The sequence below is a fragment of the Triticum urartu genome, chromosome 5 (genome assembly GCF_003073215.2).
Source record: "Triticum urartu cultivar G1812 chromosome 5, Tu2.1, whole genome shotgun sequence".
NCBI classification, from domain to species: Eukaryota; Viridiplantae; Streptophyta; class Magnoliopsida; order Poales; family Poaceae; genus Triticum; species Triticum urartu.
In genome coordinates, this window is record NC_053026.1 from 559,117,134 (window position 1) to 559,128,491 (window position 11,358).

The following is an 11,358-nucleotide window of genomic DNA, read 5'->3' on the forward strand; positions in this document are numbered from 1 at the left end:
CGTTACATGTTTTAAAACCTTTGGCGTGAACTTCTCATACTAACTATATATATTTGTTTGTGCAGAATGGGTATGAGTTGAGGAAGCAGTTTTTACTATACTTGCTAAAACGTCGTGGGAATGAAGCTAAAGAAAACTTTCCAGATATTGTGAAAGAATTTCTTAAGCGCATCATCTAGATATTGATAGTTTTGTAACAGATGTTTAGTTCGAACATCGCTCAGTTTGTTACATGGACATGTTGTTAATCTTTAGTTTTGTTATCAATTTACATTACAAAATTGGACTTCAATTATTCAATAATTGTGTTTGTGTTATATTGTTTGTACATATGAAATTTAACATGTAACTTTTGCAAACTATTTTAAGAGCCCGTGGCAACGCACGGGCACTCTACTAGTTAGGAGTAGAGATATGCAAATAAAATTCTTCTAGCAAAAAAATCCACCTAATTAGTCTAAGTTTTGCATTTTTTCATAAGATATTTAATAGCAGCATGATCAGTGTGAACAATTACTTTAGAACCAACTATATAATATCTGAATTTATCACATGCAAATACAACTACTAAAAATTATTTCTCAGTAGTAGCATAATTTTTTTGGGTACTGTCTAGAGTTTTACTAGCATAATGGATGACATTCAATTTCTTATCAATTCTTTGTCCTAAAACAACACCAACATCATAGTCACTAGCATCACTCATAATTTTAAAAGGCAAGTTCCAGTCAGATGATTGAACATGCTATGTTTGAACTCCAATACATTTTGCCTCTTGCAAAAATTATTTTTGGGATACAATATTTTTTATTAAAATAATTCCGGGATGCCGTCAATGAGTTTTGGGGGACAGCCGGTTGCGGTATGTGCCAGAGATGTTCCAACCCGAAAAGAAATGGGCCCTACGACGTTCACGGCCCATAACAAGCAAAGTGTTCTTCTATAACTCATTCACTCAGAAAAAAAAAGGAACCCCCTCAAATCAAAGAAAAAAGAAGAAGAAGAGGGACCCAAGCGCACATTCCGCTTGTTTTCTTTTTCTTTCCCTCTCCTCTCATCTAGGGTTTCCCTAATCCCAGCCGACACCATGCCACCCCGTCCTCCAGGCAGCCTCGGCCGCGGCCGCGGCCGCGGGCTCGGATCCCCCGTCGCCAACCCCGTGCCAACCAGTCTCGGCGTCGGCGGCCGTCACCTTCCGCGCCACCGCGTACTGCACTTTGATGTTCCCATCATCAACGGGCGAGAGATTATTTCAGTCGATTCGAATGGGCCACTCACCGCAGCTCGTTCTAGCTCGGACGACGGGCCAGTGATCTTTGTGGACGTAGATATGGACGGGAGCTTCTTGACGGACCATGATATTCCTGGCGAACCATTTGAAAGCATGGACCAACTCATCCACGCGGCCAGTGTCCACTTGCTCGTCGCCTCCTGCTGTGATCTGTCTCGGTATGCCCCTCCCGATGCCTTCATCGTCAGTTTTCTTTTTGCGATCTACTCGAAATCGAGTTGTTTTGCGAATCGATATATGGGGATTGATTGCTTTGGGAAGCGCGGCTGGATGGTTGTCGCATAGATCCCTCTGTATTTCTATCCATGTTGTAAGGCCCCAGTAGATGATGACAGATCTGCCCGCTTTTTTGGCTGGCCATAGCACGATGATAATATGTAAATCCATCTCCTAAGATGTTATCCATCTCCCAAGAAATATTAATCGTTCTTCTGCTAACTGAACCTGCTTGTTCCACTTCAGATATGAGGGAGGCACTGCATCTTCACAGATGCCTGTTTCAGAACTCCAGCATCTCCACTATGAAGCAACCTGTGATCAGCCGTATGACCACTACGCCTCCTCTGTGTTATTTATTCCTAGTCTACTTGATACCCAATTGATTTGTTTATCGGTGTATGCTTGATTGGATGTGACGTCCGGATAATTAAGCTACAGTGATCCTCTGCTAATGATGCCATGTGACCTTGTTTATAGTTGCTAATCTCCAGTTAGTTCGAAACCGATTCAAATTCAAATTCAAAATTAGGCAAACAATAAAAGTTTTCAAATAATAAAACTAAAATGTTCTGGTTGTGCCAAATAATGCGTAGGTAATTATGGTGGAGAAACCACACTTGTATAAAATATGTAAATACTCAAAATGAATAAAATAGTAGCAAAAACAATTAGTTAAAAGATTATAAAATAATAAACAATTACAAATGATTTTATATTAGGTGCCAAGTTAATTGCGGTAGTGGCATAAGTATTAAAAATATTTTAGGTGCAACTTGGGTTTTTCATAAACACCGAAATTTAATAAAACAGAAAAAAAGAAAAGAAAAAAAATAGAAAAAAAACAAACTAACAGAAAACTAAACTAAAACAAAAGAGCCCCCCCCCCCACTGGACCCCTTGGCCCAACTGGGCCATGGCCCAGCCGGCCGCCCCCTGGCCTATAGGCCACCCCACACCCCAGAAACCCTAATCCCCATCCCCACTCGCTCCCCCCCACTCCCCTCCCCATGACGCGCCCCCTCCTCCCGATCCAGATCGGATCGGGGCTCGCGGCTCCAACCGCCGCCTCACGACCGAACGTCGCCGCCGCCGAAGCTCCACCCCGGAGCGCTCCCTCGTCGGTCTGCCTCGTCTACGTCGATGCCATCGTCTCCGACCACCACCCCGACCCCCGTTGCCACGAACCCTGCTCCCCGACGTGAGACCCCCTCCTCTCCTTGCTACCCCGCTCGGCGCGCCTCTCTCCGTCGCCACGCGCACGTCTGCCCGACCCTGCCTGCGGTCGCCCCGCACTGGTCGTGCCCAGCTCGCGCGCGCCCGCCCCCGCGGCCACTCGCGCCGCCCGGTGCTCGTGCTTGCGGTGAGCACGCGCACACCCGTCGCCGCCCGCACACGCGCTCGCCTTTCCCCTGGCCGCGGCCCGCGCGCCTAACCTCGCCCGTCGCGCCCCTGCATCGCCTTTCCGGGCCGAGGCCGCCCCCGTCCTGCTCCGTCCGGTCGCGCGCCACCGCAACCCGCTTCTCTCAACGCCGCCACCGCCCCCTGCAGCCACTGCCACGCTGCTACTTTTGACCACCGGCGCGCCCGCGCTCCCCGCTCGCGCTAGCTCCCGCCCCGCCTCCGCCGCTGCTGCTGCCTCCGCGCACGCACGCTCCCGTTCCTCTCGCCCTGCTCCGGTCCGGGCTCGCGCCGACCACCCCTCCCCGCGGGCAAGTCCGGCGCCCTGTCGGCCGTCGCTGGTGCGCCCGGGCTCGCCCCGTTGGGCGCTTGGCGCTAGCGCCCGTAACCCGCCCGCGGCACCCTGTGCCTGCTAAGGCCAGGGGCCAATGACATGTGGGGCCCATGGCCCAGAACGTTTAATTTAATAAAAAAAATTAAATTAAATTAAAAATAATTAAAAAGTAATGATTAAATAAATAAAATAAATAATTAATTAATTAACTTAATTAGTTAACTTAATTAGTTAACTTAATTAATTCTGTTAACTAACTAATAAACCTAATTAACCTGCAAATTAATCTAACTAAACAATTAGTTAGTTAGACAATGACAGTGGGACCCATGCGTCAGATTGACCAAGTCAACTGACTATTGACTGCTGACATCACCCTGATGTCATGCTGACATCATAATGGCATTTCCTAATTAAATTAATTCTGATAATTCTAAAATTAAATTAAAACTTTGAAAAATAATATAAAATAAACCGTAGCTCGGATGAAAAAACTTTGTACATGAAAGTTGCTCAGAACGACGAGACGAATTCGAATACGCAGCCCGTTCATCCGCCACGCATCCCTAGCATAGCGAACACGCAACTTTCCCCCTCCGGTTCGTCTGTCCGAAAACGCGAAACACCGGGGATACTTTCCCGGATGTTATCCCCCTTCAGCGGTATCACCTAATATCGCGTTAGGGCACCCCTAGCACCGTTACTTGTCTTGCCATGCATCGTTATGCCTCTGTTTGCATTATATTCATTGTTTCTTCCCCCCCTCTTCTTCCGCTAGACACCGAGACCGACGCTGCTACTGCCCAGTTCGACTACGGTGTTGACGACCCCTCCTACTTGCCAGAGCAACCAGGCAAGCCCCCCCTTTGATCACCAGATATCGCCTACTCTTCTCTATACTGCTTGCATTAGAATAGTGTAGCATGTTACTGCTTTCCGTTATTCCTATCCTGATGCATAGCCTGTCCTTGCTACTACTGTTGTTACCATTACCTGCTATCCTACTGCTTAGTATAGGATGCTAGTGTTCCATCAGTGGCCCTACATTCTTGTCCGTCTGCCATGCTATACTATCGGGCCGTGATCACTCGGGAGGTGATCACGGATATATACTATATACTTTATACATGATACATGTGATGACCAAAGTCGGGTTGGCTCAAGGAGTACCGCAGTTGATTCACGAATTGGGGGCTGGAAGGACATACTTTCCCGACGGCCCCCTGTGTGGATCTTTGTGGCGAAGCGACAGGGCAGGTTGAGACCACCTAGGAGAGAGGTGGGCCTGGCCCTGGTCGGCGTTCGCGGATACTTAACACGTTTAACGAGATCTTGGTATTTGATCTGAGTTTGGCCACTGGCTTATACGCACTAACCATCTACGCGGGGACAGTTATGGGCACTCGACGTCGTGGTATCAGCCGAAGCCTTCGTGACGTCAGCAACTGAGCGGCGCGCGCCGGATTGGACTGGAACGCCACTAGGCTAGGTCTGCTTCCGGCCGCGTTCGCAACGTGCAGGTGTGCAAAGGGCGATGGGCCCAGACCCCTGCGCCATAGGATTTAGACCGGCGTGCTGACCTCTCTATTGTGCCTAGGTAGGGCTGCGACGTGTTGATCTTCCGAGGCCGGGCATGACCTAGAAAAGTGTGTCCGGCCAAATGGGATCGAGCGTGTTGGGTTATGTGGTGCACCCCTGCAGGGAAGTTAATCTATTCAAATAGCCGTGATCTTCGGTAACAGGACGACTTGGAGTTGTACCTTGACCTTATGACAACTAGAACCGGATACTTAATAAAACACACCCTTCCAAGTGCCAGATACAACAGGTGATCGCTCTCTCACAGGGCGACGAGGGGAGGATCAGCGGTTAGGGTTATGCTATGCGATGTTACTTGGAGGACTTCAGTCTACTCTCTTCTACATGCTGCAAGATGGAGGTGGCCAGAAGCGTAGTCTTCGACAGGATTAGCTATCCCCCTCTTATTCTGGCTTTCTGCAGTTCAGTCCACCGATATGGCCCTTTACACATTTACCCATGCATATGTAGTGTAGCTACTTGCTTGCGAGTACTTTGGATGAGTACTCACGGTTGCTTTCTCCCTCTTTTCCCCCTGTCCCTTCTACCTGGTTGTCGCAACCAGATGTTGGAGCCCAGGATCCAGACGCCACCGTCGACGACGACTCCTACTACACCGGAGGTGCCTACTACTACGTGCTGCCCGCTGACGACGACCAGGAGTAGTTAGGAGGATCCCAGGCAGGAGGCCTGCGCCTCTTTCGATCTGTATCCCAGTTTGTGCTAGCCTTCTTAAGGCAAACTTGTTTAACTTATGTCTGTACTCAGATATTGTTGCTTCCGCTGACTCGTCTATGATCGAGCTCTTGTATTCGAGCCCTCGAGGCCCCTGGCTTGTAATATGATGCTTGTATGACTTATTTTATTTGTAGAGTTGTGTTGTGATATCTTCCCGTGAGTCCCTGATCTTGATCGTACACGTTTGCGTGTATGATCAGTGTACGATTAAATCGGGGGCGTCACATTGGGCGCCTAGGGGGTTCTCGTACAGAGTTATGATTGGATTTCTCTCTGGTAGATTAGAAGCTACCTGTATATTTCTGGCATCTCTATAAGTTTTTATAAGGATTTTTTATCTATTTACTTGGCCTTTGCGCAATGTTAATATGAATTATTCAGTCATCCCCCAAAACCATTTGTTGTTGTGCTGACCTTGCCTGCTTGTTTCCATTCAGCTGCGAGGCGGAGGATCATGCGCCTGCATGCTCACAAACACCACCTTGGTGAATATGCCCCACTTTCACTTTGAATTTATTGATTTTCTATTACTAGGGCTTGGCAGTGAAGTCAGTGTTTTGCAACAGGAAGCGGAAGAAAGTAGATTTATGGCATGGACAGGACCTCTCATCCTCGAAGGACTTGCTCAACACTATAACATTGCAGGAATCATCCACTGCGACTTCCTCGTCCTCTGTGCAGATGCAGGCTCAGCCTTGGTGCTGTCTTTCATCATCACCTATTTGGACATTGGCCCAGTTTGATTGGGGAATCATATTTTTCACCAGGGTCGACCTGAAGGGTTCTTTCCATACAAATCCTCATGTGGGTGGGCCATTTCAGAGCTTACAGGATGCTTACAATGCTATCGACCTTTATCTAAAGGAACATCAGGATCCAACAATGTAACCTTCCTGAACTTCATTCTAGACTTCATTGGTTTATTCATCTTGTTTTGTATGTACACCTGCAGCTGATTACGTTCAAACAGGGAGATGTTGTGAATCAGACAGGGCGATCTTGTGACTTTCCTATGTGATTTAGTCCTTGAAAGATAATCACAATTGATACATCCATGGATCAGGAATAGAACGAGTTGACAGAAAAAAAAACATCCTACGTTATTTATTATTTTGTGCTTTGGGAGAAACATTTTCTTATGATATTTTGTGAGAGTTGTCTAGATACTGAATAAATCTTAAGCACAGCTGAGCTTACCAAACTGCATATAGATACTATGCTGCCACTTTGTATGTAGGTACAATTTTATTTGGATTGTCTGGTACAACTTCCTTTCCTCGTGAACAAAACAATGGTGATATCTTTTTATAGTGCGCCAAGAACTCATAGGCATGCAAATGTTCAGTTTTGTATCTTGCTTTTGCTGATTATTACTGCCCCTAAGCTACCTTAGAGGTAACTTGGAAGCTGTTTGATCCTACCGAAGACACAAACTGCTAGTTCACTCTAAACCTATGTTGAGCTGATTAATGTCGACATATAATACTCCCTCCGTAAAGAAATATAAGTGTTTAGGTCACTAATAGATCACTACTTTTATTAGTGACCTAAACACTCTTATATTTCATTACGGAGGGAGTACTTAATATCACTCCATATTCTCCTCTTCACTGAAAACTACTAATCTTATGCTAATGCTCTGATTTAAACTAGGTTCACTGGTGTTTCTCGACTGGAAAGGGTAGTAAGGCTATCTCTTAACTATCCTGATGGCACAAGGAAGAAGCTTTTGGAATCGCAACAAATGGATGAAAGGCGTGATTGGAAGCGCCAGTTGGTTCAAACTTTGGTGGACAAGCATAATGATTACCACCATCTTTCAGGGGTTTGATCTCTGCCCCTCTCTCCCGCACTCATTTTTCTTTTCTTTTCTCCAAGGTTGCATAACAGTTGGTTGCTGATCAGATTGATGTTTCTTAATTTCAGGATCTTGCATATGAACTCAAAGATGTTGTGTGCTTGAAATCAGTTGCTGGGGGCAATGGCCATAGGTACTATCATATCAATTTGACTATGAAGACTAAAGGAGCTGATGATTCTAACTGTGGTGGCGGAGATCTTTTCTTTGCTGAGGTCAAAATCAAGGGGGGAGAATATGTAGAACTGGTGGTCAGCTGTTTCTGCATGGTTGAACCTACTGACAACGGTATCGTGTACTCTTCTTTTGACCTACATATCTTTCAAATATCTCATCACTTATCCTTGAGCGCATTAGGAATATCTCAAACTGGTCCTTGTGGCAACGTAATATCCACGTGCACATGCTTTTTTTCTTTCCCCTCTTAATTGTCAGTCATTCCCTGTGGTTGTGCTTTGTTGATTTACTCGGCGGTTCACTGACAGTCTTGCCAAAAATAAATAAAGGTCATTGCTATGGTTGTGATGTGAAGCACCCCAACAATTCTGCTGCATATACTGGCGCCAAAGCTAGCTCTCAGTGTGTATGTTCTCTGTTTGGTAATATGGGATTGCCGGTCCGCGACGAAAGCGTACGTATAATGATGACTTTATTTGTTCCCACTTTGTTGCTCTGTTCATAATTAACTTCAATGTCTGTACAGTTGGAAGAGGAGGAAAGAAGGGTAAGGCGTTTCTACGAGACCCAGGTAACGAATGACACTTCTTATGCGGCAGCATAGTACCATTTGCAGCAACATGATGTTGGTTCCTTGGTTGATTGTTCTTTGCTTGTGTGTTGTATTTTTGTTTAGGGTCTCGATGATCCGGATTTCGTGGAGAAAGAGAGAGCGAGGGCACAGATACCAGTCAAACCATTCAGCCCTGCTGATTGTGTGCTTGAATATCGGGCCGTGCCAACTACGAGGGAAGACTAAGTTAAGTAGGGCGCTCAAGTGGAAGGCTATGGAATCCCTTTTGAACTTTCATGTGACTGAAGGAACATAGTACTGTACAGTATGTTTTAGACCTTTAGTGTTAAGCTTGTCAGGCTGTAGGCTCAAGTATGTTCTGTTGCTAAGACACCAAAAGGGAAAGGACGTTTGGCTTGAGATGTTAGTGGTTGCTCATCAGAATTGGATCCAGAGACAATCTGATTGGCTGTCTTTCAAATTCGAAACCACTTGCTGCTTCTGTTTAGATGTGAATGGATTTACAGGTCAAAGCGAGCACAAACCAAACAACCATGTCGCTTCCTTCAAGTTTTACCAGCAGGCTGCAGGTTTTGGGATGGATGGATTGGCTTCCTAACAAAATTAGAGTACTCTCTTCAACTCACACTTGAAAGTTTAGATCATACTATGAGGAAAATACATCAGGTGTTCGCTACAAAATAAATGCAACATGGAACATGTGTGGAAGAACTAAAATTTGGGGGGTTGGGGATGGGGGTGGGGGATTAAAGAAATCTCTTATCAGATTCATCAGCCAACAATTAACACACACACACACACACACACACACACACACACACACACACACACACAATAGTACTAGTAGTCAAGAACTCTATTCCCAAACACATATATACAGAGATACATTAGCAGGTATCTGAATCTAAAGAGAAGAACTCGACACCACAAGAAGCACACACTATTACATAGTTCCATTTAACCACTCAGCAAAAAACAACTAAGCAGGCAACAGCAATCCAAGCTTCCATGCTCGATGCCAGGAGAACAGAGCTTCAAGCTGTACATCTGGAAGGCAAGGCTGGTCCATGGAGTGATTCAGTCAGTCTCATGGTCTGGGCGAGGGGTATACCAGTCAGGGAACCTCCCCATCCTTCTCAGCAGCCTCGTGTAAGGAGACTCCGGCATCAGAGCCTCCTCATCCTCGTCAATCTCTTCCTGCGTTTTCGGCAGCCCATCAGGGACGGGGAAAGGCCTCGGCTTCGCTGTTTGCCCCGGGGAGTTTGATGGCGCTGAATTGTGAGCTTTCTCGGCCATCTTCTTCCGTAGGTCTGACCGGTGGTGGATGCTGCTTATGAGGTACCTTGGGTCTGACCGCGAGTCCTTCACCATCCTTGAGATTTCTTCTTGCGGTAGCTCTTGCTGGGAAATGGAGAAGAGTGGTTAGTTGGATTGGATCGCCGCAAGTAGCACGCAAAGGTACTAAATATCTTGCAGAGAGTGCAGCATGCTCATGATGAATTTGGTAATGTTGATTTATGAAAAGATGATTTTGGCTGCGGTGCCGGTGCATACCTCGAGTTTGTTGAGTTCAAAATAGGCATCCCAGCAGCTGCAGCAATCATCGCCTTCAAGGGTCGTGCAATAATCTGTACCCAGATAAGATGAACCACTGTTAGAATTCTTTTAGATCCAATTAACACTGTTCAAATTCAGAGTCGGCAACTTCTTATACAGCTTAATCTGTTATGAAATGCAATTGATAGAACTCTGATCGGCACGCACACACAAAACTTAAATTGGAGCGCTGACTGTAAATGACACAATTCACATCTCAGGCTAACTAATTAATATGAAACTATTTAGCTGCCGCCGTTAGCACTCTATATATTTGACTTTGTTACATACTGCTTTGTTACCACCATGAAATTAGCACTCGAATTTACACCAAACCAAACAAGCTTTTAACAGTAAGGTCTCAAAATTAAATGAACACGCGAAACGCTAAACAAGCAAGCAACAGAACCGAAACCAGATCTAAGCCAGAAGTCTAAACTAAACCATTACTAGCCGGCTTTAACCTTGACAGGAAGCCGCATCACACTCACATGCACTAAGAAATTCAGAGAAAAATAATTAATTAGAAACTCGTGCCCTACTCAAAGAGGAATTAGAGGGGATACCTGTGATGTGGTCCTTGGTGCGCTGGACGAGAGGCTTCTCCTGCTTGAAGAACTCGTCGAGGATGCTGCGGCTGGAGCTGAAGGGCTCCCGCTTGGGGATCGAGCCGTAGTCCCGCAGCACGCGCACCGCCACCGAGCGCCGCCCGGGCGTGGCCGAGGTGGCGGTGGCGGGGTACGCGGGCGTCGTCGCCGTCGCCGGCGACAGCGGCCGGAGAGCGGTGGATGAGAGCATTTTGGTGTTTGGTCCTTGTCTCGTCGCTTTTACTTCGGTGGGTTTGCGGGGAGTGCATTGGCTCGAAGTTTCTATATACAGGGGAAGAGTAGAACGGATAAGGATCGGTTCTGAACCTGAGATCTATGTGTCACAGGAAATATTATTGTATTTTTACCCCTTTTGCGATATGACCACCTAATATATAATTTTAGCACACACATCCTTCGAGCAACTCTAGCAGATGTGTCATGTATGGCCGATCATCATGATAATCGTTAGTATGATGATCGGTAAAAAAAAGACATTCTAACAGAATCATCTCATGCGTTGCGATCTTCAAAATTAATGGAGTCATCTTCAAAAACCTCGTAGTTGACTGTGGAGGCCCGATTTGCAGTGTGCTCCATCGCCGACTATCAGCGTGAGATGGAAGTTTTCATCTTCTTTATCCTCGCACCACAACCGGATTTGAAGCTCCGTGCCGCCCTTACATGCACCATCGCGCATAGATAATCACCAACGAGAGACGTGACGCATCACCGGCCCTATTAATAGCACGACCGCTCCCTTGGATTCCCATGGCGGGCTGTCGGACGGACGCCACAAGGCATCACCTCCTCGCCATACCGGCTATAAAAGCCCGGTGGCAAGGCATCCCAATCACCAACACCCTAGCAAGCTCCTCCACTCTTTCCAGCAATGTCGTCGTGTTGGGGTGCAACAAGTTGGTTGAATGTGTTGTCGGATGCGAACCTTCCGCCCAGGCATCGCGCACCGATGGTGCGAACTCTCTCCGCACCACACTAGCCTCGGCA

General features: G+C 46.6%; 2 protein-coding genes across 2 annotated transcripts; one reads left to right on the forward strand and one right to left on the reverse strand.

Annotated features, from left to right (window-relative positions):
• Positions 1–1,002: 1,002 nt before the first annotated feature.
• Positions 1,003–9,002, forward strand: LOC125510699. The gene is made up of 9 exons (XM_048675950.1): positions 1,003–1,449; positions 1,754–1,834; positions 5,996–6,043; positions 6,125–6,442; positions 7,212–7,383; positions 7,485–7,704; positions 7,923–8,047; positions 8,120–8,164; positions 8,270–9,002. The coding sequence occupies exons 1-9, from the start codon at positions 1,088–1,090 to the stop codon at positions 8,390–8,392; spliced, it is 1,494 nt and encodes a 497-aa protein (XP_048531907.1). The 5' UTR covers positions 1,003–1,087; the 3' UTR covers positions 8,393–9,002.
• Positions 9,003–9,008: 6 nt separating this feature from the next.
• On the reverse strand, positions 9,009–10,631 carry LOC125510700 (CCG-binding protein 1). The gene is made up of 3 exons (XM_048675951.1): positions 10,330–10,631; positions 9,722–9,795; positions 9,009–9,568 (listed from the first exon to the last, which is right to left on the reverse strand). Exons 1-3 carry the CDS (start codon positions 10,559–10,561, stop codon positions 9,245–9,247), a joined length of 630 nt encoding a protein of 209 aa, XP_048531908.1. The 5' UTR covers positions 10,562–10,631; the 3' UTR covers positions 9,009–9,244.
• Positions 10,632–11,358: the final 727 nt, after the last annotated feature.

What these genes read in the sequence shown, in the direction of transcription:
- LOC125510699 (XM_048675950.1), top strand. Translation starts at nt 1,088, where the DNA reads ATGCCACCCCGTCCTCCAGGCAGCCTCGGCCGCGGCCGCGGCCGCGGG. An exon ending in TCCTGCTGTGATCTGTCTCG is followed by an intron (nt 1,450 to 1,753) that starts GTATGCCCCTCC and finishes GTTCCACTTCAG; the next exon opens with ATATGAGGGAGGCACTGCAT. An exon ending in GAAGCAACCTGTGATCAGCC is followed by an intron (nt 1,835 to 5,995) that starts GTATGACCACTA and finishes GTTTCCATTCAG; the next exon opens with CTGCGAGGCGGAGGATCATG.
- LOC125510700 (XM_048675951.1), bottom strand. Translation starts at nt 10,561, where the DNA reads ATGCTCTCATCCACCGCTCTCCGGCCGCTGTCGCCGGCGACGGCGACG. An exon ending in CACCAAGGACCACATCACAG is followed by an intron (nt 9,796 to 10,329) that starts GTATCCCCTCTA and finishes ATCTGGGTACAG; the next exon opens with ATTATTGCACGACCCTTGAA. An exon ending in TTGAACTCAACAAACTCGAG is followed by an intron (nt 9,569 to 9,721) that starts GTATGCACCGGC and finishes TCCATTTCCCAG; the next exon opens with CAAGAGCTACCGCAAGAAGA.